The following is a 26,048-nucleotide window of genomic DNA, read 5'->3' as shown; positions in this document are numbered from 1 at the left end:
AGAGGCTGAGGCAGGAGGATCTCTTGAGCCCAGGAGGTGGAGATTGCAGTGAGCCAAGGTCATGCTACTGCACTCCTGCCTGGGTGACAGAGCGAGACCCTATCTCAAAACAAAAAAAAAAAACCTGTAATCCTAGCACTTTGGGAGGCCGAGGTGGGCGGATCACAAGGTCAAGAGATCGAGACCATCCTGGCCAATATGATGAAACCCCCTCTCTACTAAAAAGACAAAAATTAGCTGGGCATGGTGGTGTGTGCCTGTAGTCCCAGCTACTCGAGAGGCTGAGGCAGGAGAATCACTTGAACCTGGGAGGTGGAGGATGCAGTGAGCCAAGATCGAGCCACTGCACTCCACCCTGGCGACAGAGTGAGACTCCAACAAACAAACAAAACAAAAAACTGAAGACATTACAGATAGGCTGAAGCTCCTTTCAGTCCCTCCCTATCCTGATTCTAGTGTCCTTCCCGGCGGAGAAATCTAACCTGTAGTTAAGGAAATTGGAAAACATTTAATTGTATAGAATCTTTGTTGCTATTTATATGAATGGAGTTCCAGTGTATGTCCTGAAAGATTGATTTTTTCCACTTGGCTCTGTGAATGCAATGGATGTATCTTATTCTGTTTAACTGTTGCCTGGTGGTCCCTCTTACTGGCTCCATCCACCTAAATTTCTCTAGATACAGTGGCAGTAAAGATTAAGATTTCCTACATTTCATTTCCCATTTATCACTTAGTAGCTTTATGTCTTTGGGCAAGTTTACTCAGCCGCTGTGTGCCTCAGTTTCCTCATCTGCATGGGGATCTCAGTTATAGGAGCATATCTCAGGGTTGTTGTGAGGATGAGGTGCACTTCCAATAGTGCCCAGCACATGGTGGGTGAGAGACAGTGTTAGCAGTCACCATCGCTTGCTTGTGGAGGGACAGTTTGAGTGTTCCTGTGTGTGTCACCCTCACCCTGAGGTGGTGAATATGGACGTCCTTGTGCGTCTGTGGCAGCGAGTGTTTCTCTAGGATAGTGTTTCTTCAGGTTGTGTTCGGGAGTGCGTGTTCCCTAAGACAGATTCAGAGAGGGGGGCTTGCAGCGGCGTGTGCATTTGGAATAACTCACAGGTCCTGCCTCCCTGCCCTCTCAAGTGGCCTCTCGCCTTTTCTGCCCCTGGCACCAGGAGGGGACGGTTGGCTGCAGCAGGGCTCACTGCCTGTAGCAAGACTCACTGTCGTCTCTCTCTGCAGGGCTTCGTGCTGGCCGTCACTGTCATCCGTGAGGCGGTGGAGGAGATCCGATGCTACGTGCGGGACAAGGAAGTCAACTCCCAGGTCTACAGCCGGCTCACAGCACGAGGTCAGCCTTCTGGCTCCTGGGCCACAGGGTTGCAGCTCAATCACGGGCCGCTGACAGTCAGGGGAGAAGAGTTCAAGGCCCGGGCCGCGGGTGTGGGAATGCCACGTGGCCGAACAGTCGCTTGGTTACTCCAGCACCAGGGAGGCCTCCATCTGCCCTGGATGACAGGTTGACGGGGTCCCACCAGGCCCTGGTGGCATCCACAGGCCTCTTGGTGTTGGTCTTGTCAAATAACTTATGTGTCATCAACCTGGAATTACATTTTGTGTGCTGGCATCCCGGCTGGCTAATCCCTTTCCCTTTCTGCTGCCCGGCCGAAGCGGGGAGGAGGGCGCCCCTGCTGTTCGCATGGGAGGCTGCAAACCGTTTTCAAAGATACTCTTTCGGCAGTGATTAAACTGTTGCTACTTTAGTTTTTAGAAAGGCAACCGATTTAGGTAAATAACTGCATCCATGAAGATTTCTTTGAAGGCATTTTATGAATTCTGGAAATTGAGGCCTGCAGAGCATGGAGTCTGATCCAAAAATAAATGACCAGTTGTGTATGTCAGAGTTGTATGTTTTGGGCTCAAAAACAAAAAATTGAAATTTTGGCCCAGTACAGTGGCTCACGCCTGTAATCCCAGCACTTTGGGAGGCCGAGGCGGGTGGATCACAAGGTCTGGAGATCGAGACCATCCTGGCTAACATGGTGAAACCCTGTCTCTACTAAAAATACAAAAAAAATTAGCCGGGCGTGGTGGTGGGCGCCTGTAGTCCCAGCTACTCGGGAGGCTGAGGCAGGAGAATGGCGTGAACCTGGGAGGCAGAGGTTGCAGTGAGCCGAGACCGCGCCACTGCACTCCAGCCTGGGCGACAGAGCGAGATTCCATCTCAAAAAAAAAAAAAAAAAAGACCAGCCTGGCCAACATGGTGGAAACCCTGTCTCTACTACAAATACAAAAATTAGCCGGCCATGGTTGCATACATCTGTAATCCCAGCTACTCTGGAGGCTGAGGTAGGAGACTCACTTGAACCTGGGAGGCGGAGGCTGCAGTGAGCCAAGATCACGCCATTGCACTCCAGCCTCGGTGACAAGAGGGAAACTCCATCTCAAAAAGAAAAAAAAAATGAAATTGAAATTTTAATAACATTTCCCAGGGATATGAAAATCCTTTAATCACTGACACCCCCCTTGCAAGATATGTGCATTTTAAATGCTAGAATTTAAAAACCCACTCAAACACACGGTGGAAAAGCCACAAAACAACCCAGCCAGTGTTGACGTCTGTGTCTGACTACAATTGATTTACTGTAAGGTTGCGTTCAGAAATGAGAGAATGTTACCTAAAGTTTGCTAATCTGGCCAAGGAAAGTCTATTCGATTGTCCCCTAAGATGACTGATCCCATTCAGGGATTAATGCTGTTTAAAGAGGTGGAGGGGAATAAAGGCTATGCTTTGCCTTCAGGAAATTGAGAATTTGGAAAGAGATAAGATGGTTAGATGCCAAGGGACTTAGCACCTGAGCCAAGGTCTGAACTGCTGTTTAAGTGCTTTATGCTTCCAAGGAAGCAGTCCATCCACCGTTCCTTCGGGGTTTTCAGTAGAGTTTTCCTTTTGGGAAAAATGTCAGAGGTGTATGTTTTGGGCTAAAAAAAAAAATGCAGATTTTAATTATATTCCCAAGGGCATTAAAATACTTTGTTTTAGTGTATTTGAATACATTGTCATGGTTGGTGGTCTTAAAAATATGCACGTCTCTGGGAGAAGGGGGACTTTAGAGTTGGTAAAGAAATGCTTTATTCATGCTAAACTACTGTATTTAGGACGTGTTGCTACCAGAAGAAAAAGAATCAGTGTAATCTTTGCAGAGGCAGGTGGCTTGGGCTTTCCGCGTGAGTAGTCAGAAGACCCTTCTGGAGGGCTTTTTTTGTGTGTGGTTCGTGTATATTAAATCCTCCCTTAATAACATATTCTTACTATAACATTTAAAACGCTTGGCAACCAACAAAAGCCCCATCGGAGAGAGTGCGGTGGATCTCTTTAGAGCTCAAGAGAAGAGGCCTTCGGATTCCATTCATTCATCCATCCGGGCTTCGACCCTCCTTTGGTTCTTTTCATATTGCAATTGCTTTTCCTGTGAATGATTTTTCTGCCCTCCACTGCACACCCCTTCCCAGCTCTTGCTTTAACTTCACTCAGCTCTTGAAAAGGTCCTAAGGAGAATTGGCAGATGGCTCTAGCATTAAAAACTTGTCTTCCTTTGTGGGTCTCCCTTTGTGGCCCCTGGTGTCCATTGTCATGCCAATGCCACTGTAGGGAAAACAGAGCACAGTTCTGAATATTAACCCAGACCCTAGTGCTGCAGTTTGTTGTGAAAGCCCAAGAAAACACTGAAGAAACTGTCAGCTTGGAAAGTGATCGAGGCGAGTTTAGTTATTTGATATGCTTTGGGGGGACGGCCAGGGTAGCAAACCTAAACTGGGAGATTGCAGGGAAGAGGGAGAAAAAGAAGCCTTTTTTGACTTTCCTGTCGAATTCCTTCATAACATTTCCTTGAGCAAAACTTCACCATCTTCACTTAGTAAGTTCCAAAGCAAAATGAAATAAGTACGTATGAGTATATTCATGATGGACTGTTTTCTATCACATGAAGTCTTTTTTTTTTTTTTTTTTTTTTTTTAAGACGGAGTTTCGCTCTTGTTGCCCAAGCTGGAGTGCAATTTCGCGATCTCAGCTCACTGCAACCTCCACCTCCCGGGTTTAAGCGATTCTCCTGCCTCAGCCTCCTGAGTAGCTGGGATTACAGGTGCCCGCCACCACGCCCAGCTAATTTTTTTGTATTTTTAGTAGAGATGGGGTTTCACCATGTTGGCCAGGCTGGTCTTGAACTCCTGACCTCAGGTGATCCAGCTGCCTCAGCGTCCCGGAGTACTGGGATTACAGGTGTGAGCCACTGCGCCCGGCCTCACATAAGGTCTTAAAATGTTCTTTTCAACAGTATTTTGTGGGGTGAAAATGGCCAGGAGTCAGAATGCCTTGATCCCTAGATTTATAGGCCATGGTGTTTATCTACCTGCTACATCCTTTTATGATGAATAATAATAGCAGTACTTTTGTATTATTATAGTTAAATTTTAAAATTTGTTTTTGCAATAATTCCTAACAAGCAAAAAATTTGCAAGAATTGTATGGAGAATTCCAATATGCCCTTAACCCAGATTCATGAATTGTGACATTTCACCACAGTTGTTTATTTATTTAGAGACAGGATCTCACTGTGTCACCCGGGTTGGAGTGCAGTGGTGGGATCTGGACTCACTGCAACCTCCGCCTTCCAGGCTCAAGCAGTCTTCTCACTTCAGCCTCCGAGTAGTTGGGACTACAGGTGCACACCACCACGCCCTGCTAAATTTCTATTTTTTATTTGTAGAGATGGGGTTGCCATGTTGCCCAGGCTGCACAGTTGCTTTTTTTCTTCCCCACCGAACCCCCTCGTGCAGGCTGGAATGCAATGGCGCGATCTCGGCTCACTGCAACCTCTGCTTCCCGGTTGAAGCAATTCTCCTGCCTGAGCCTCCCGAGTAGCTGGGATTACAGGTGTGCACCACCATGCCCTGCTAATTTTTGTATTTGTAGTAGAGACGGGGTTTTACCATGTTAGCCAGGCTGGTCTTGAACTCCTGACCTCAGGCAGTCCGCCTACCTCAGCCTCCCAAAGTGTTGGGATTACAGATGTGAGCCACTGCACCTGGCCACAGTTGCTTTTTAATACTTTGTTTCCCCCCGTGTCCATATACATATAGATATATCTGGGGTCATTTGAGACAAGTTGCAGACATTCCCTTTTGTGCCTAAATACTTAAGTGCTTAATTCCTTAAAGGACGTTTCTCTTATATAACACAGTTATGTACAATTACCAAAATCAAATATTGAGCATCAATATATTGCTATTAATCTAATTTACAATCCTTTTTAAAATTTTGCCATTTGTCCATAAAATGTCCTTTGATAGCATTTTTTTCTTAGTTCAGGTACAGACCAGGTTTGTCGGTTATATTTAGTTGTCCTCTCTCCTTGGTCTCCTCTAGCCTAGCAGAGCTCCTTGGTTTTCTTTGTCTTTCATGATCTTGACATTTCGAAGAGGACAGGCCAGTTTCAAGGCAGTTACTTTGTGTCCTGTCCCTCCATTTGTATTTGTTGGATGTGGCCTCAAAACTAGATTTATTTATTTATTTATTTGTTTATTTATTGAGACGGAGTTTTGCTCTGTCGCCCAGGCTAGAGTGCAGTAGCGTGATCTCAGCTCACTGCAACCTCCACCTCCTGGATTCAAGCAGTTCTCTCCCTGCCTCGGCCACTCAAGTAGCTGGGATTACGGGTGTGCGCCACCATGCCCGGCTAATTTTTGTATTTTTAATAGAGACAAGGTTTTGCCATATTGGCCAGGCTGGTCTCGAGCTCCTAGGCTCAAGTGACCCGCCCACCTCGGCCTTCCAAAAGTCTGGGATTACAGGTGTGAGCCACCACGCCTGGCCAGTAATTTTAAACAGCTGAATTAAAATCCTCATTCATAGGAACTCATTATTGGGAGGAAAAATGGATGACAGGTTTTTTTTTTTATTGTTGTTGCTTTGTTTTAGTTTTCAACATTTTAGATAATCTTATTTCAATCAAGGTATATCTTTTTTTTTTAAATCTTAGAGATGGGGTTTCGCCATGTTGCCCAGGCTGGTTTCGAACTTCCGAGCTCAAGTGATGGCACCCGCCTCACCCTCCCAAAGTGCTGGGATTACAGGTGTGAGCCACTGTGCCCAGCCAAGGTGTATCTCGAACAACATCAATTGGATTAATTTTTGATACAACTGCCATGGCTTAATAAAATGTATTTGAAGTACTTTGATAATCAAATTAGCTATCTACATGGAAATGACCTTTTAGTCATTATTTTAGGAAATATTTGGTTGGGCACAGTGGCTCATGCCTGTAATGCCAGCACTTTGGGAGGCTGAGGTAGGAGGATTGCTTGAGGCCAGGAGTTGAACACTGCAGTGAGCCATGATCACATCACCGTACTCTAGACTGGGGGACAGAGCCAGACTCCATCTGTAAAATACACGACACACACACACACACACACACACACACACACACACACACACACGACATCATCACACACACACACACACACACACACACACACACACGACATCATCACACACACACACACACACACACACACACACACGACATCATCATGTACCAAGTCTATGCTAGGTTTCTGCATCACAGAGATGAACGTGAGAGCCTGGGGTCCCAGGAAGTTATAATCCAGTGAGGTATTCAGGCCTGTAGACAGATAATTACAAAAAGTGGTATGAGTGTGGTGATCCTCATAAGGAATGTCCCCTTTCTGGCCACTGCATTCTCGGTTCTGAGCATCGTTCCCAGGATTTGAAAGTAGTGGCTCCAAACTTGCTGTGCCAGGGTTCAGGAGTCCTGCTTCCACCTGGGTAGATCCTTTAAGTTCTCAGTAAATAAATCTACATCAGGGAAAGTAATAGCACCTACCTTAGAGGGTTGCTGTAAGTGAAGCTCTTGCATGGGAAGAGCTCAGCACTGTGCCTTGGGACTTGGCATGGTGGAGAGAGGCCAGTGTGGATGGTATTGAAGCAGGCATTTCTTAAGTGTCAGTGGGTGGATTAATGGAGGTATGAGCCAGGGGTGATGGGAGCCCATCAGAGAGAATCTGGTGATGTCTTTCCAGAACATCTTGAGTCTTAGAGGAGGGAAGAGAGCAGGACTGGCTACATGATTTGTGGGACCCAATGCAAATGAACATGTGGGACCCTTATTCAGAAATTATTAAGAATCTCAAGATGGCAACAGCAGGGCATTAGACCAAGTACGGGACCCTCCTGAACATGGAACTCAGGCCAGGACCCAGATGGCATGCCCTGGTAAAGAGTTCTCCAAAAAGAGCATCAAGTCGAATGCAAAGCTGCAGCCTGTGACAGCTGGGGTGGCAGGCTACAGAACCCCAGGTTCCAATACCAGCTTGCTGTTCCCAATTAGGCTAAGTTTCCTGAGCCTCTCCAGAAAAGACCACACAGGCCAGTGAGAACCTGAGGCTATGGTTGATTCTGTGTTTCAGGAATTCATATACAGTACAGGCATGCTACAGGAAAAAGGTGGTACTGAGCTGTCTGAAAAACTGCTGTTCAAATTAAGAAGCAGGAGAAAAAATGAAGAAAGGCTACCTGCCATCAGCTAGCCAGGTGCTAGATAAGGTTTAGTCTGTAGTTTCTTTTTGTTCTTTATTTTTGAAATGGGATTTCACTCTGTCACCCAGGCTGGAGTACAGTGGCACAGTCACAGTTCACTGCAGTCTCTACTGTCCAGGCTTAAGTGATTCTCCCACCTCAGCCTCCCAAGTAACTGGGACCATAGTTGCATGTCACTATACCTGGCTAACTTTTTAATTCTTTGTAGAGATGAAGTTGCCCAGGCTGGTCTCGAACTCCTGGGCTCAAGTGATCCTCCTGCCTTGGCTTCCCAAAGTGTTGGGATTGCAGGCATGAGCCAACGTGCCCAGCCTAGTCTGTAGTCTTCTAGATAGCCCTGTAAAGGTAGCTTTTATGGGTGTGGATGTAGGGAAGGAAAAAATTTCTTTCTCTCACTCATTGGTAGGTTCATGGCTGAGGCCCCTATAACAAAAGAGAGGAAAAGCATCCTGTCTGGGATGATGAGCTAGCAAAGGGCAGAGCTGGGATGTGAACCCAGGCTTGTTTGCATGTAAAACCTTAGCCTTTAAGTCAAGGTACCTACTATGTGCCAGGAGCTGAGCTCAGCACTTTTGCATATAATATCTCAACAATTGCTACAGTGTTCAGCCTTAATACATATGCTACAGAGGTGCTTTTAAGATTTGAGTCATTTTAAAACACATCTCTGAGTCCAAAGAAACCTATCAGTCTAGCCTCCTCATTGTCAGATGGACAAACTGTTGACAGCCACATGGGGTAGTGCTTTTGGATAAACAAGCATCCCTTTCCTCCTACTTAAAAATTCACATTTAAACATCAGAGACTTAAGAGCAGTTCTTAGACCTTTATGAGTTTTTATGGTTTTAATTATAGAGCTGTCTTCCTAAATTAATAGGATTCAGTGGCACTGGAAATAAAGCCAGAAAAGAGAAGATCTTGGAGATGTGGCAGACCCAGCAAAACTTAGTTTTGTTACTCAAGAGAATTGGGTTGGATTGGAAAATAATAATTAGTGAAGGAATTATTTCTCTTTATATTTGCCTTCCCCAAACCAAAAGTTTAATGGGGGTGGGGGGTTGCCTCGATTATCACAGGTGGTGAGGGAAATGGGATTTGCATTTTCACAAGATGAATTCCATGGGTGTTCATACCAGGAATGCTTTCCCAGACTAACTTCTGATCAACGGCTAAATGAAGCAAGCGGACAATTAGCCTTGAAAGAAGTGCAAACAGAGGCATAATTAACACAATTGCTGATGCTTCTTTCCTGCTGGGGACATCTGGGCAGGCTGACTGTAAGTCATAAGCCCAAAGGTCTATGCTCTTTTGCATATCTTCAGCTTTCTCCTACATATGTGGTATAAAAAATTGACCTGATTATCTTTCCTTTTCCACTTCTTTCTAGATAGTTGAGCGATGCTCTCTGCTTACTCTTTCTCATTTACAGAATCACCTGTAACCTCAAGGATCTCTTGAGTAACAAGAGACAACAATTTTTTCAGTGTAGCACAAAACCCATGTTGTACCATTATCTAGGATTGCAATTAATGTGACTTAAATTTCAAGACCTAAGAATGCACCTTTTTCTTTTTTGGAGTTGTATGTCATTGTGGTTAATCAGAAGGTATAATAATGTAGGGAAGGTGCATTCATTAATGGAGAATTGTTTAGCTAATAATTAACTATATTGAAACTTTATATTCCTAAACACAAGTACTACTTATGTTTCAAAGTATAAACTCTGTCCAGACATGGAGAACACTAAGATATGCATTATGATTTTTTTTTAAAGAAGAGAATGGTATTGATAGACTTTTCAATGTTACTGCAGCAAAACTGCTGCAAAGATCCTTCACTAAGGACCTCAAAGACAATTCAGTGAGCAAAGAATTCCCTTCCCAAATTTCCCTTGTCTAAGATTCAGAGCATCAGCAGGTACGAGTGAGTCTTATTTATAATAGATTTTGCTGAATACTTTTTCATACTGCCTGGTACAGATATAAAGTTGTTGTTTTGTTTTTTTTTTTTTGTTTTTTTTTTTTGTTTTTTTGAGATGGAGTTTCGCTTTTGTTGCCCAGGCTAGAGTGCAATGGCGCGATCTCGGCTCACCACAACCTCTGCCTTCTGGGTTCAAGCGATTCTCCTGCCTCAGCCTCCCGAATAGCTGGGATTACAGGCATGCGCCACCATGCCCAGCTAATTTTGTATTTTTAGTAGAGACGGTGTTTCTCCATGTCAGTCAGGCTGGTCTTGAACTCCTGACCACAGGTGATCTGCCTGCCTCAGCCTCCCAAAGTGCTGGGATTACAGGCCTGAGCCACTGCGCCCGGCCCAGATATAAAGTTATTTAAGATCCACAAAGTTCAGATTTTCCTTTCAAAGTACTCAATTTCATTTTAGTACAAGTCATTGGTAAACTGATCTATTGTTTAATTAAAAAAACAAAAAACAAAAAACACCAAAAACTCAAACTTGCAAATTGCACTGTTATTCCCAAAAGGTATTTATTTCCCCCTCTAAGGGTGTTCGTCTGCTTCATCATTTCTGGGCACCATAAACTGGCAAGACCATTTATATATTTATTTTAAAAGCCACTGTTGGGTATAAACTTGTTACATTTAAACTGCAGCCTTTTTTTTTTTTTTTTTTTTTTTTTTAAGTTCCCACTATTTAAACAAAAGCCCCAGGAAGTGGTAGTGATTATTTATAATAATCCTTTCAACTCTTTGCCTGTTTTCAAATAAGTCTTTTCTTTGGCTTTGGGGAATGCAGACAACTCTATTTGAATATGAAAATTTCAACTTTAAACCTCTGAACTCTGCTGGGTCTGCAGAGGCGTTTTAATGTCAACCCCAGGAAATGTACACATGAAGCAGAATTTACAACTCATCACTGTCACGGTTAGAGTGTGAGTTAAAGAGTAATACATTAACCAGGGTTCGTGCATGGAGATTGTTGTTAGAGATCTACAAAAGCAATCAATGTCCTGCATGAACAATGAAAAATACAAGTTATAGTTGGAGGTGTTCAGGGTCAAAAAATAGGCCCACACATACTACTGCCCTGGAATTTATTAAAAAATTTTTTTTGGTAGGATATTCTGCAGTTTGACTGAATTGTCATTTGCTTGCTTCGACTCAAGGGAAACATCTGGTTTCTCCCTGCAATGTAGACAAACTGCTCTTATTCTGAAGCTGTCATCCATGAAAGGCATGGTTTGGGCTCAATAGGTTTGCTTATGAAAGGCTTGGGGGTCCATCGCTACAGAAATAAACAGCTCTAATAATTGGAAGTTTGTTCCCTGTTATAAACTCTGATTGAGAGACGACTTGGGTGAAGTGGCGAAAGCTGAAAGGGATAGATTTATTAGAAGACTTTTAATGATTTAGGATGTGGCAGGCAGAGAATTTTCCACTTAACTTTTGCAAAAATCTCTTACCTTTTGTAGAATTTCTGCAAATGCGTTTAAAAATCTTAGAGCCTCGATATTGGAGATGGGGTGTTACAGGAAAAGTTCAGAGTTCTGTGACCTCGGTTCTTAGGACAGGGCCAGGTTTTCCTGTGCACTTTATAAAGAAGATATTATTGGGTGTTTTTACTTCACTTCTGGACCAGCTACATAATTTGTGGGACCCAATGAAAAATGAAAATTGCGGTGGGAGGTGGGGTTGTTCAAAAAGTATTAAGATCAGGTGGTTAGATCTTGAGTTTAAAAAAACACAAAACTGACCAAGAATTTTAAGACATTAACAGTGAAGCATCACCCAAGCTGGGAGCTCTGTGTATTGGTCCTTTTTCCACCTTAGGAGTCTCTGGGGAAGATGAGACCAAAACAAAACAACAACAACAAAACCAAGGAGCGCTTGGGAAGTGTGCCTGCCGGAGGCCTGTTGGGGGGGCATTTTCTTTCCTGTCAGATCAACTGTAGGGAGAGTTCCTGCCCTTTTTTGAGATTGGTAATAATTGCTATCAATGTGCTATTTTTTCTTTCTCCTGTTACTTTCTTAGGAAGACAGGAACCTTTCTGTCAGGTTGCTTCTCCGTATCTCGTTCTTCCCCTTTTTTGCAACAATGTTCGTAAAAGACTCAGAACAGTGGTTGCTGTGAAGTTAGAAATCATGTGTTTTGAGCCCTTTCCACACCCTTACCAATTTTTTCATTCTGGGAGTCAGTTCTGACCACTGAATGCCCAGTGATTCCTCACTTCTAACTTTGGTCTCTCTTTTCTCTCCCTCTTTCTCCCTACCAACTTGAGAGCTCCTTAGAGAGGGACATTTTAGTCAAATACTGACAGCCAAGCCTAGGGCCTGGCTGGTGGAAAACTCCCAGTAAATATGGGAATGTAAATAACAGTATCTGCTTTTTTATCTCTTTTCTTGCTGCTTTTTCTCCTTTTCATTCTGGTTTTATTTGTATTTTCTCTCATTACATGCACACACACACACACGCACACACCATGAAGCATGAAGTCCCAAACTATGTATCTATAGATATTTAATTTTTTTTTTTTTTTTGAGACGGAGTCTCGCACTGTTGCCCGGGGTGTGGCATGGTCTTTGCTCACTGCAACCTCCGCCTTTGCAGGTTCAAGCAATTCTCCTGCCTCAGCCTCCTAAGTAGCTGGGATTACAGGCGCCTGCCACCACGCCCGGCTAATTTTGTATATTTTTAGTGGAGACGAGGTTTCACTATGTTGGCCAGGCTGATATCGAACGCCTGACCTCGTGATCCACCCGCCTCGGCCTCCCAAAGTGCTGGGATTACAGGCGTGAGCCACCACGCCTGGCCTAATTTAACTTTTTTTAAAAATAGAGACAGGGTTTTGCCATGCTGCCCAGGCTGGTCTCAAACTCCTGGGCTCAAGCAATCCACCCGCCTCGGCCTCCCAAAGTGCTAGGATTGGGAGCCACTGTGCCCAGCCAAACTACATGTTTTTGATCACCAAAAGAAAAGGCAACATGGGGAAAGAAGTCCAAATTGACAGCACTCTGCAGTGGCTCAACAGAAGGGGAGAGTCTGGGAATCTGTGTTCAAGCTGCAGATCCAAGGCTCATCCCCCCAAAACGCTGCAATGCTAATGAATGGCCGTGGCTAAAAATCCCAAGTGACCTCATGATGGTGTGGCTCCTGCTTCCTCCCTTAGAGGTGGAGCAAGAGCCCTGTTGGCTGACAGACAGTTGGGTACAGTAGGTGTGTTTGCATGAAGGATTGGCCTGCTGGGGTTACTCAGAAACTGCTCTGCAAACACAGAGGATTAAAGAGGTTTTTGTTGAGGCAGAACAGATGGACAGAGAGAGGCAGAGTTCAAATGAATGGATCATAAATCAGGACTCACTTGCAGAAGGGAAAAATCTGGGTCTGGTCACTTAAAAATTTGAGCTAATTTTAATTATTATTTTTTTCTTAGGAAAGCAACCTTATGCTTAATGGAAAAACAATTCATGTGAAAAATTTGGAAAATATATGTGCCAGAGAAAGCCCTGCCGATCCTTTTAGTAGAATCTCCCTGATTTTGTCCTCTGTTCTGCTGACGTACACACATGTACATAGGCGATTATTATTTAATAAGAATGAAAACATATGCTCTTCTATGAGTTAGATTTTAAGAGGGAAACTGTAACTAGAGCTTGAAGATCTGAACCCAGGTGTGATCATTTGGGCCAGGCCAGCAGCATAAATTTTAGTAATAAAACCAAAGACAATGTGTAAATTTATGTTTGGAAAAGTTGGGGCAAGCTCAGGTGAAGGAAAAGTTCATTGGCGCTGAGGGCCACGTTGAATTTGCGGTCTTCCTTCAAGTAATACCTTCCTGAGCTCCCAGAAAAACGACACGTCTGTGTCTATTTTTCCTTTTGTCCCCTCGTGGAGCAAGAAGAGTGGTTCAGGCCATGAAATCGTTCTGCCAGTTAGACCCTCTCTTTACCCATTTCTCTCTTTCTTTCGCTCCCTCTCTGTTTTCTTTTTTTTTGAGACGAAGTTTCGCTCTTGTTGCCCAGGTTGGAGTGCAATGGTGCGAACTGGGCTCACTGCAACCTCTGCCTCCCGGGTTCAAGCGATTCTCCTGCTTCAGCCTCCCGAGTAGCTGGGATTACAGGCATGTGCCACCACATCCGGCTAATTTTGTATTTTTAGTAGAGACGGAGTTTCTCCATGTTGGTGAGGCTGGTCTCAAACTCCTGACCTCAGGTGATCCGCCCGCCTCAGCCTCCCAAAGTGCTGGGATTACAGGTGTGAGCCACCATGCCCGGCGCTCTCTCTCTCTGTCTCTTTTTTTGAGGCAGGGTCTTGTTCTTTTGCCCAGGCTGCAGTACAGTGGCACAATCTTGGCTCACAGCAGCCTTGGTCGCCTGGGCTCAAGCATTCCTCCCACCTCAGTCTCCCGAGTAGCTGGGACTACAGGTGCACATCACCACACCTGGTTAATTTTTTGTGTTTGTTGTAGAGACAGGGTCTTGCCATGTTGCCTAGGCTGGTCTTGAACTAATAGGCTCAAGTGGTCCACCTGTCTCAGCCTCCCAAAGTGCTGAGATTACAGGTGTGAGTCACTGCGTCCGGCCTCTTTACCCATTTCTAATCATCTAATTGGATGTTCTCCAGTCTCTCTGTAAATGTATTGACCAAAGCCCAAGACGTAATGAAAGGAGGCCAGTGGATCTCTCTCTAGCAGGCCAGGGCTCCGGTGATTGGATTGAGTTTAGCATCATATTTTATGAAAATGAGGTACCATTAGATGCTAGATGCTCACTTAGTAGGGTGAAATACTCACACTAGGAGAGTCCAGAAGTCTTACCAGCAATCGAGGGTTAGTTTAGCTCGCCATTGTTAGTTGGGTGCTTTCTAGAAGTCAGTAGTGTTGGCCAGGCGCGGTGGCTCATGCCTGTAATCCCTGCACTTTGGGAGGCTGAGGCGGGTGGATCACGAGGTCAGGAGTTCGAGAACAGCCTGGCCAATATGGTGAAACCCCGTCTCTACTAAAACTACAAAAATTAGCCAGTCGTGGTGGTGGGCGCCTGTAGTCCCAGCTACTGTGGAGGCTGAGGCAGAAGAATTGCTTGAATCCAGGAGGTGGAGGTTGCAGTGAGCCGAGATCATGCCACTGCACTCCAGCCTGGGTGACAGAGCGAGACTCTGTCTAAAAAAGAAAAAAAAAAGAAGTCAGTAGTGTTTATATCAGACCTTTTGATGCCAGTTCTACTTATTGTTTAATGACAAGATTTAACGACATACAAAAATTACAACATTTTTTAAATGTTAAAATTAAAAACAAACCTTATGGAACTGATTAAAGAGAGTTGTTTCAATAGGAAGACATTGGAATGCTCTGAAAAATCTCAATGGTAGTGAAATACTTAAAAAATAAATGATATTAAATTATATTAAAATGTAAAATATGTGAGACACTAAAAATCTAGAGTTGTGCACTTATATTATTTCATGTCTTTAAGTCTTTAAGTTTTTTTTTTTTTTTTTTTTTTTGAGATGGAGTTTTGCTTGTGTCGCCCAGGCTAGAGTGTAAGGGTGAGATCTTGGCTCACTGCAACCTTCACCTCCCGGGTTCAAGCGATTCTCCTGCCTCAGTAGCTGAGATTACACGTCCCTGCCACCATGCCTGGCTAAGTTTTGTATTTTTAGTAGAGACAGGATTTTACCGTGTTGGCCAGGCTGGTCTTGAACTCCTGACCTCAGGTGATCTACCTGCCTCGGCCTCCCAAAGTGCTGGGATTACAGACGTGAGCCACCGTGGTGCCCGGCCTATAATTACTTTTTATCTCTCTCTTAGCTGAACATTTGTAAATTACATGGGCTTGTTACAAGATAGCAGCATCATAAAGATTTTGTGGTGTTACTCCCGTATGTGAATTTCACCTATCACCAGAATAAATTCTCTCTTCCTCTCTGGGCTCACTCATGGTGTGGGGCCACCTGGCCCCAACTGGCCCCTTCCACTTTCATCTCTCGCTGTTCCCTGCTTTCCTGATGCTTCACGTCTTGCTGAAGGAGTTCTAGCCTTTGGCTGTGTGCATGCTGTTAGCTTATTCACCTGTCCCACTTTCTCACATCTCAGGGTGCCTTTCGTCTGTTACTGGTAAACACAGCATCCTTCGTCTGTCTAATTCTGGCCTCAGCTCTCCGACAGAGAGTTTGTTGACAGCCACCCCTCTGATTCTCCAACCCCTTTCATCCATTATTTGTTTATTGCTTCCTCCCCTCCACTGGAATTGAGTTTCATGTATCCCCAGCCCTTAGAACGCCTGGCATACAGCAGGTGTTCAGTAAATGCTATCTGGCTGTTGAGACAGGGTCTCACTGTTGCCCAGGCCGGAGTGACATGATCACGACTCACTGCAGCCTCTATCTCCTGGGCACAAGCGATCCTCCCACACATCAGCCTCTCGAATAGCCAGGACTACAGGCATGTGCCACCACACCCAGCTAATTTTTATATTTTTGGTAGAGACAGGGTTTTGACATGTGGCCAGGCTGGTTTGGAACTCCTGGGCTCAAGCCATCTGCCTGCTTCGGCCTTCCAAAGTCCTGGGACTACAGATGTGAGCCACTGTGCCTGGCCCAGTCATATGTTTTGGGTTGAATGGAACTCACTGCTTTTATTCTGTGCTCTGGAGTCAGATGCAGGTGTGAATCCCAGCACTGGCTTGTTCTAACTCTGAGACTTTGGGGGAAGGTGGGACATCCTGAGTCTCCTTTCCTTGTCTGAAAGGTGGAGATGGAATTACCTTCTTCTGAGGGCTATTGTGAAGCTTAAATGAAACCATCAAAATCTGTACAGTGCTGAGCACAGAATTAGCATTTTATGTTAGCTTTTACTGTTTAAACATCCAGCAAAAATTATATAGTCTCATCATAATCCTATAAATCAAAGCATATAGCACTTATAAATTAAAAAAGTAAATCAGTCATTTGGAATTAGTTAGCTTCTTTCTTTTTGGTGGTGTTGAAAATTAAGACTTTTTCCCCCCAGTACTTTGCATCTAAGTCACTGTTAAGTGTTGTTGAAAATTAAGACTTTTTTCCCCCAGTACTTTCCATCTAAGTCACTCTGAAGGCAAATAAATGATCTTTCATGAAGGGCTCAAGTTATTCCAGTGCCCTGTGAAGTGGGCATTTATTTCTGCAACGGCCTCTGCAGCGGTTGAGCCCTTTCCTGGAGAGGCAGGAAATAACGGTGCTGGAGTCACTGGCAGCCGTGTGTGGGAGCATGTACTTCTGAGTGTATTGTGTGTTTGCAGGCTGGGCACTCTGTAAAGACATGTTGAATTGAAATGAATTAAGATGGTGATGTATCTTGAACCTCTTGCTTTGCAGGCACAGTGAAGGTGAAGAGTTCTAACATACAAGTTGGAGACCTTATCATCGTTGAAAAGGTGAGCAGAATCTAGAAGCTTGTGTGTGAATACCACTTCATGGGTCCTAACGTGTCATTTGTGTATCTGGTAGACGAAGTGAATGATGCATTTTGGGATTCTATCCAAAAACTTTGCCAGGGTAGAAAAATCTCTTTTCTGTGAGACAGACACACACATACACACACACACACACACACACACACAAATATTTTTTCAAGGTTTATATGTGTTGGTTAGCCAGAAATCCTGCTTGCAAATACAAGTACAAGTTTTGATTTCCTGTTCGATGTGCTTATTATTTTGGGATAAAAAATATCATAAAATCTTTCCTAGAAGTCTGCTTACTACATAGACGCTTAAAATATTTGTCTAATTTACCTTTCGAGCCATTTTAGCTTGTATTTCCTGACTTAACCATTGTGCTTGTCTATTATTTTATGGGGAGCAGGGGTTAAGTGTAACCTGAGAACAGTAAAAAGACCAAAAGTACATTTTAAAAAATAGCCGTGTCAGTATGTTTGTTACTTTAGCAAACACTCATATCTTTTTCTAGTGTGTATATTTGAAAGGTATTGGATTTTGGGGGGTGGCTCTGGAGAGGCTTGGAATAATATTTGATTAGAAAAGGGTTGTGTCTTAACTTGTTTCTGTAGAAATTGAGCTATGCTTTTTTAAAAGGATTAAATCCAAGAACTCAAAGCTGCTTTAAGGTAAAGTGAAACTCTTTTGGGTGGCAGCTCAGAAGAACCACACAACCCCCCTCTATGTTATCACATACTTTTCTGTTCATAATTAAATGGGGGCTACTGGCTCCTTGCACCCCCCCAGTTTTTTTGAGAATGGCTTTTGTTGCTTCTTACTACTTTCCTTCCTTATTAAAATCCACTAAAAGCCAAACATCAAGCTGGGAAGTTGGTAGAAGCAGAAAGCGAGAGCGGAGGGTCTGTCTTGAGTCTCAGCAGACAGCCTGGAAGAGAGCCAGCTGGGGAGGCAGGCTTTTGGGATTTTGGGAGGTAATGGTTGAATGTGCCAGAAAACTAGAAGCTCTCTTTCCAAGATAAGATTTTGATAGGGGATTAGTAAAGTAGCAGCAGTGTGCAAGATTTTTCAGATTCAAAACAAAATAAATCCCCAAATCTGTCTTTGACAAAGGCAGAAATGTAAAAGAGACTGTGAGTTTCAGTCCCCCCCTCCAACCCCAACCCACCGAGGGGTTGGGGGTGGGGGCGGAAACCCCCCTCCCTGCCACCCAGCACACGGTCATTCATTCACAGTAACAGTCTTTCTTTTCATAACACAGAACCAGCGGGTCCCTGCCGACATGATCTTCCTGAGGACATCAGAAAAAAACGGTAAACATCTGAGATCAATTTGGAAAATAACCATTAACCTTTCAGTGGTAATTTGGCAAAATAATCATTTGAAAATGTCACAAAGTAGATTATCATTTTGGAGCCATGGAGGCAAATCAAAAGCATCTTTTTAAATAGACCATTCTTTTTAAACAGTGTTGTTGGTGTTTTAAAAGTCAATAGATTGTGATCATTAAAAAATACAGTTTGTGGAACACCGGCTGACTCACAGCTGGTAAAGTCACGCATACAGTGGCCTTGGATTTCCTCTCCAGGCTGTGTTAAGCTCAACCTCAGGAGTTGGGACGAGGAAGTGTCTCTACCATGTAGAAGTAAACAGAAATCCTCTCTCTTCTAAGCTGATACCAGCAGATATGTCATGAGTGGGGGCAGTACAGAAACTGGGGAGAGGTGGGCGTCTTTTCTGCCCTTTGTTCATGAGTCGGGGGACCTTGCCCACAGTACCTATTGATTTATTTATTGTAGCCTGAGTTTGCGGGGTGGGAATCTCTGAAGTCTCCTATAAGGCCCTTAACTCCTTGCAGTTGTTCCCTAGGGTGGCAGCTGCCGTTGCCTGCCCACCCTATCAGTCTACTAAAATTGCCTTAGTTTTGTTTTGTTTTTGTTTTTCCTTGAGACCGGGTCTTGCTCTGTCGCCCAGGCTGGAGTGTAGTGGTACGATCTCGGCTCACCTCAACCTCTGCCTTCTGGGTTCAAGCCATTATCTTGCCTCAACCTCCTGTGCACCACCATGCCTGTCTAATTTTTGTATTTTTAGTAGAGACAGGGTTTCACCATGTTGGCCAGGCTAGTCTCGAACTCCTGACCTCAAGTGATCCATCGGCCTCCCAAAGTGCTGGAATTACAGGTGTGAGCCACCACACCTGGCCAAAATGGCCTTAGTTTTTAATTTTTGTTATTTAAGCTGTTCTGAGGAAATAAGGCTGTTTTTCTCTTACCTGGCATGATCGGAGGTTTTTGAACACGTGAAAAATTTACATTTGTATTCCTTTGTGGATGCTGCAATGTATTTCATTATGAATAGAGTTAAAGTACAAGTAAAATTTTATACTAATATGTAATCAGGACAGGAGGTAAAAGGCACTAGATTAAAACAGCCTTTGAAAAACTGCAGCTTTGTCTTTAAATTCGTTCTTGTGTCCTATTTAGTGAAAACAGAGCATTATGGAGTAGGGCCCCTGACATGCTCTTTTTTTCTTGAAAAACAAAAACAAAAACACCAAAATTATGAGTGTTCTACGTTAATAGTTCTCAAAGACTGAACTGCAGTGTCAGTGAATGGGGTATATTCTGTATCTGATGGAGCATACAGCTGACTACTTGCACGGATCTGTATGTCAGACTGAAAGATACACCTCTGAAATGTGCCAGCCCATAATGACCTAGTGCTTGCCTGGATCGATCAGTCCTGTTCTGAACTCTGTGCACGAATCAGCTCTTTAATTGTCACAGCATCTCTACAGGGTCAGTGCTGTTCCTGTCTCCACTTTTATACACGAGGAAACTGAGGCTCAGAGAGGATAGGCAACTCTCAGGGCACAAAGCTGTTACGTGGCAGAGCCTGGACCTGCACTCAGGTGGTTTGGGTCCTGAGGAGGTGCTGGCGATGCCTGGCCAGACGGCTCGGAATGCTGGTCACCCTGTACTCGTCCCTGTTCTATCTCCCCATTGAATCTTTACAGCAACCTTGCAAAGTCTACGTTTCTCCACATTTTACAGACACTAAAGCTTGACAAGTCCCAGAAACTAGCTGGGGATTCCACTCAGAGAGAGTGGCGGAGTGAGGATTTGAACTCTGAGCTTTCTGACCCCCAAGCTTATTATGGAAGAAATGGGAGATAGGATATGTATTTTCCCTTGTGGTCTCTGGCCATTGGTTGGCTGTTTTTATAAGGACCAGAGCAGACGCTGCCCAGAGCTGCCGAGGGAAGGGTGCTTGAGGTGCAGGTGATGGCACCCGACTTCCTTCCACAGGGTCATGCTTCTTGCGGACGGATCAGCTGGATGGGGAGACAGACTGGAAGCTGCGGCTTCCCGTGGCCTGCACACAGAGGCTCCCCACGGCCGCTGTGAGTAGCTTTCGCTGCAGAAGCCCATGTGGGCAACCTGTCTTAGCAGGGTTCTCAAACCCAGATACCTTGGGGGCCGTCCCTTGGCATGGGGTGGCAACTGTGAAATGGGGCCGGTAGGGGAGCGTGGGGTCCTGGAGAGTCCCTGGAACTAGTTGGCTTCTCTGACGTGGCCAAAAGCAGACCCCGAGTGCGGGGAGTGAGCTCTCCCGCGGGAAGCTGAAAACCATAAGGAGCCTTGCCAAGGGGCCTTACCAAAATTGAAAAGGTAAGCCAGAGCATGTCACTCCTCTGCTCAAAACCTGCGAAGGTAGGCCAGGGCTCAGCAGCACGCACCTGTAGTCCCAGCTCCTCAACAGGCTGAGTCGGGAGGATTGCTTAAGCCTGTGAGTTCGAGGCTGCAGTGAGCCATGACTGTGCCTGGGAATAGCAACTGCACTCCAGCCTGGCCAGCATAGTGACACCTGTATCTAATAAAAGTAATAACCATAAAATAAAAAAAAAAAAACAACCCTCCAAAGATTTCTCATCTTACTGAGAATCAGTTCTGCGGTGCTTGCTGTCGTCTTCATCTCCTTCCCATTTGTCTCTCTGCTGAGGCTCCGACCTCAGTGCCTGGCCCTCTCTCCTCTGCCTGCCAGCCTGTTGGGTCTGTCATTCTGTCCCTGGATGTTTACTGTTGCCATTTCTTCCACTGGGAGCCCTCTGATCCCTGGCGAATCTGCTCGGCAGGGCATCTCCACACTCCACTGAGCTTTTGCTCATGAGTCTCCTTATCGGAGAGGCTCTTTCTGCCCACCTCTCCCTGCCTCCCTGCCTCACTCACTTCCAGGCAGCATCCCTGCGGGTGGGTTCTGCCTGTTGTATTCTCTGCCGTATCCCCAGTGTGTATGATGGGGTGCAGGTCCTGGCTGAGAGGATGGCCGCAGTAGTTGGCCATGTGTAACTTAAGTGCCCGGTGAGTGGCATGCCCCACTGTGGTCTGGAAGGATGAAGTGGAACACAGAAGCTTCACCTGTGCTCATGTCACATGGATCGAAGCCACTCCTTACTGTGTCCCCTGAGGGAGGAGGAAAGTTCCATATCTTGGTGGGATTGACATAACAAGAAATGTAGCCACCCTATGAATGATTTTTCATGGCTAATAAAAAGTGAAATAACACCATTATTACGTTAATTTTAAACCGGGAATTTTATTTTATTATTTATTTATTTATGAGATGGAATCTTGCCCTGTCACCCAGGCTGGAGTGCAGTGGCATGATCTTGGCTCACAGCAACCTCCACCTCCTGGGTTCAAGCAATTTTCCTGCCTCAGCCTCCTGAGTAGCTGGGATTACAGGCACCCGCCACCACGCCTGGCTAATATTTGTATTTTTAGTAGAGACAACGGTTTCACTGTGTTGGCCAGGCTGGTCTCAAACTCCTGGCCTCAATTGATCCACCCGCCTCAGCTTCCTAAAGTGCTGGGGTTACAGGCATGAGCCACCACCTCCCAGGGGCTCTCCAGGACCCCACGCTCCCCCTCCGGCCCCACCTCACATGATGGTGACTGCTACAAGTCCCCAGGGGCTCCTAGCCAGTAGTTAGAAACTCACTGTTCTAACAGTGACTGCCGCTCCCCGTGACTGTACCTGTCTTATGCCACTTCACATATGCTGCTTTGAAATGTAGTTTTTGCCAAGAGCTTTCACTTTTGGGCTTTCTTATCACCTAAGGTTGATTTCTTGTTTGCTTTTTAAAAAATTGCGCTAAAAGACACATAACATAAAATCTACCATCGTAACCATTTTTAAGTGTACAGCTCAGTGGCATGAAGTGCATTGACCTTGTCATGCAGGCATCAGCCGTGTTCATCTTCGGAACTTTTTTCACTTTCAAAACTGGAACTCTGGACTCATTAAGCAGTAACTTCATTCCCCCCTCGGCCCAGCCCCTGGCAAGCATCTTTCTGTTTTCTGTCTCTATGAATTAAACTACTCTAAGTTCCTCCTGTAAGTGGAATCACCTCGTTTTTGTCTTTTTGTGACTGGTTTATTTCACTTAGCATAATGTCTTCAAGGTTGATCCGTATTGTAGCATGTGTCAGAACTTCTTCCTTTTTAAGGCTGAGTAATATTCCATTGTATGGACAGACCACACTTTGTTTATCCATTCATCCACTGATGCTTGTTTGAGCTGCTTCCACTTCTTGGCAGTTGTGAATAATGCTGCTACGTACATGAGTGGACAGATGATCACTTCAAGTCCCTACTTTCAGTTCTTTTGGGTATATAGTCGGAGGTGGAATTGCTGGATTATATGGTAGTTTTCTGATTAATTTCTTGAGGAAGTGCTGTTTCCATAGCTGCTGCACCATCTTGCATTCCCAGCAACAGTGCACAGGGCCTCCAGATTCTCCACATCTTCATCACACTTGTTTTTGTTTTTGTTTTTGTTTTGATAGCAGCCATCCTTACGGGTGGGAGGCGTTCTTACTTTTTTCAGCTCTTCCCAGAGGTTTATACAGAGTAGATGCCCAGTAACCATTTGTTGAATGAGTATTTTCTTTTCTTTTTTGAGATGGAGTCTCGCTCTGTCGCCCAGGCTGGAGTGCAGTGGCACGATCTCAGCTTACTGCAACCTTCACCTCCCGGGTTCAAGCGATTCTCTTGCCTCAGCGTCCTGAGTAGCTGCGATTACAGGCACACACCACTATGCCCGGCTAATTTTTTTGTATTTTTAGTTGAGACGGGGGTTCAACATGTTGGCCATGCTGGTCTCATACTCCTGGCCTCAAGTGATCCACCCACTTTGGCCTCCCAAAGTGCTGGGATTATAGGCATGAGCCACTGCACCTGGCCTGAATGAGTATTTTCAATGGTACAAACAAGTCTTGCAAGCCAGAATTTAGCAGAGGAGGATCTGCCACTTTCCGGGGTATTCGTAGGTGTGTAGCATCACCCCATCAAGTCTGGAAAGTGCTGAGTAAACAGAGAAACAAGGGTCTTCACTGTAGAGTCTGTCAGGGTGCCTTGAGATACTGTATGCAGCGACTCCTCAACTTACTTAACAGAGGACTTTCCTCTTCTTTCCACCTTCCCTGTAATTTTGAGGGGCCGTTTGCTGTGTGTGGGAAATATAGTTGCTTTGGAAACATAGCGGATGCCTCCTGAAGTCTTGCATTGTGAACTGACTTTGACTCCCAAATGTGACTTCTGTTGAACAGGACCTTCTTCAGATTCGATCGTATGTGTATGCAGAAGAGCCAAATATTGACATTCACAACTTCGTGGGAACTTTTACCCGAGTAAGTGAGTTTCCTTCACACGGGATCCGGGAGTGTGTAAGGGATGAAGGCCAAGAAGTACTGACAGTTCTTTGTCAGGAAGTAGTTTTATGCCTGGTGGGGACATAAAGAAGGCACCACCTTGAAAGCCAGCGTATTGTTTCTCAGTAAGGTCGACACAACTGGAATTTTCTTCTGGCCTTGAAACAGCTTGACTGACTCGACAACTTAGAGCAAGCATTTGCTGTGATTCACGTGAACGCTGGCATCTGAAAGAGTTTTTCTTTCTCTGTCCTTCAGATGGATCTGTGTCCTCTGTTGTTTTTTTTTGAGATGGAGTCTCGCTCTGTCACCCAGGCTGGAGTGCAGCGGCATGATCTTGGCTAACTGCAAGCTCCGCCTCCCGGGTTCACACCATTCTCCTGCCTCAGCCTCCCAAGTAGCTGGGACTACAGGCGCCCGCCACCACGCCTGGCTAATTTTTTGTATTTTTAGTAGAGACGGGTTTTCACCGTGTTAGCCAGGATGGTCTCGATCCCCTGACCTTGTGATCCACCCGCCTTGGCCTCCCAAAGTGCTGGGATTACAGGCATGAGCCACTGTGCCTGGCCTTTTTTTTTTTTTTTTTTTTTTGAGACAGTCTCCTCCTGTCGCCTAGGCTGGAGTGCAGTGGCGTGATCTGGGCTCATTGGAACCTCTGCCTCCCGGGTTCAAGTGATTCTCCTGCCTCAGCTTCCTGAGTAGCTGGGATTACAGACGTGCATCACCACGCCTGGCTAATTTTTTGTATTTTTAGTAGAGACGGGGTTTCACCATGTTGGTCAGGCTAGTCTTGAACTCCTGACCTCAGGTGATCCACCCACCTTGACCTCCCAAAGTGCTAGGAATACAGGTGTGAGCCACCGCACCTGACTTTGTCCTCTTTTATTCATACAAATCCTATCTGCCATTTTCATAATTTTTAAGCCACTTCCAGATCTTTCAGAAGAGAAATTTAATTTGGATTTAATTTGTTTTGGGAGGCCTGGCGTGGTGGCTCACACCTGTAATCCCAGCACTTTGGGAGGCTGAGGTGAGCGGATCTCCTGAGGTCAGGAGAATTGCTTGAACCTGGGAGGTGGAGGTTGCAGTGGGCCAAGATCGCGCCACTGCTCTCCAGCCTGGGCGGCAGAGCGAGACTCCGTCTCAAAAAAAAAAAAATTATTTTAGGAATATGGGTCAACAGGTTTCTAGAACCCACGTTAGATTGTCCACACTCTCTTTCTATAAGCCACAAACAAAGCTGGCTTGCAAACAGCCTGACTGATTTGCTTTTACGTTTTGATTCTTACCTCATAAAACATTTTTCAGTGCTAGGAGGCCTGCGCTTCTTAAATCACAGGCCAACTTTTTCACGTATTTCTGTGGGAGATGAAAACCCCAAGGGCAGTAGTGGAAGAGCTCGGCCCTCCCCTCATGGTGGAGCCGTCGGCTTCCAAACTGGGCCTCCAGTTTCATCGGGGGGAGCCTCTCTTTCTGTCTCGAGCGGACCAGGCTAGAAGCAGCCTGTGGATTCTGGGGAAGCTTTGGGAGGTGAACCTGTGTCCGTTTGGTCTTTTCCAGGAAGACAGCGACCCCCCGATCAGCGAGAGCCTGAGCATAGAGAACACGCTGTGGGCTGGCACTGTGGTCGCATCAGGTGAGGCGCCATTTTGAGGAATGTGGTAGCAATTTGAAAAGGAAAGAAAATCCTTTTGTAATTAGAATAATCATCTGTCAGTTGGAAAAATGAGTGCTCGGTCAAATGGCATTTTCCACTTGTTCCGACACCTCCAGGGAATTAAACTGACATCTAATTGCAGCTCGGACACTTAGAGACGCCTGGAGGAGAAGCCAGCGTGGCCTGTGGACCTTTCTGCAGCATCCACGCTGGGAATAGCTCTAATTGCCTCTTCAGATTGACATTCTAATCTGTACCAGAGTGGGAGAGAGCCTGGATGTTCTGGCTGGAGGTTGTGTTTGTAGGGTATGTCGCGCTGGGACTGCCAGCACCGGGGCCCTAGGAAAGGGCATGGGCTTGAGCTGGAGCTTCTGTGTTTAAACACCAAGAGGAAGTGGATATTGGTGCCTCTCTTTTTCTTTTTCTCTTTTTTTTTTCTTTTCTCTTTTTTTGAGACAAGGTCTTACTCTGTCACCTAGGCTGGAATACAGTGGCACAATCTTGGCTCACTGTAACCTCCGCCCCCCGGGTTCAAGCGATTCTTGTGTCTCAGTCTCCCAAGTAGCTGGGATTATAGGCCTGCACCACCACGCTGGCTAATTTTTGTATTTTTAGTAGAGATGGAGTTTCACCATGTTGGCCAGGCTGGTCTCAAACTTCTGACCTCAAGTGATCCACCCACC

The 26,048-nt window shown here is 45.3% G+C and overlaps 1 protein-coding gene across 1 annotated transcript in view; it reads left to right on the top strand.

Moving 5' to 3' along the window:
- Positions 1 to 26,048, top strand: part of ATP9A (ATPase phospholipid transporting 9A (putative)) — a 173,756-nt gene that overhangs the window by 54,936 nt on the left and 92,772 nt on the right. The window contains exons 4-9 of the mRNA XM_054542330.2: positions 1,234 to 1,342; positions 16,916 to 16,974; positions 18,257 to 18,308; positions 20,304 to 20,398; positions 23,607 to 23,687; positions 25,269 to 25,344. Of these exons, the coding sequence (XP_054398305.1) occupies positions 1,234 to 1,342; positions 16,916 to 16,974; positions 18,257 to 18,308; positions 20,304 to 20,398; positions 23,607 to 23,687; positions 25,269 to 25,344 (472 nt within the window). The remainder of the gene's footprint in view (positions 1 to 1,233; positions 1,343 to 16,915; positions 16,975 to 18,256; positions 18,309 to 20,303; positions 20,399 to 23,606; positions 23,688 to 25,268; positions 25,345 to 26,048) is intronic.

This window comes from Pongo abelii, chromosome 21 (assembly GCF_028885655.2).
Source record: "Pongo abelii isolate AG06213 chromosome 21, NHGRI_mPonAbe1-v2.0_pri, whole genome shotgun sequence".
In the NCBI taxonomy this organism is placed as follows: Eukaryota; Metazoa; Chordata; class Mammalia; order Primates; family Hominidae; genus Pongo; species Pongo abelii.
The sequence above is the reverse complement of the archived record's forward strand: the minus strand, read 5'-3'. Positions and strand labels throughout refer to the sequence as shown.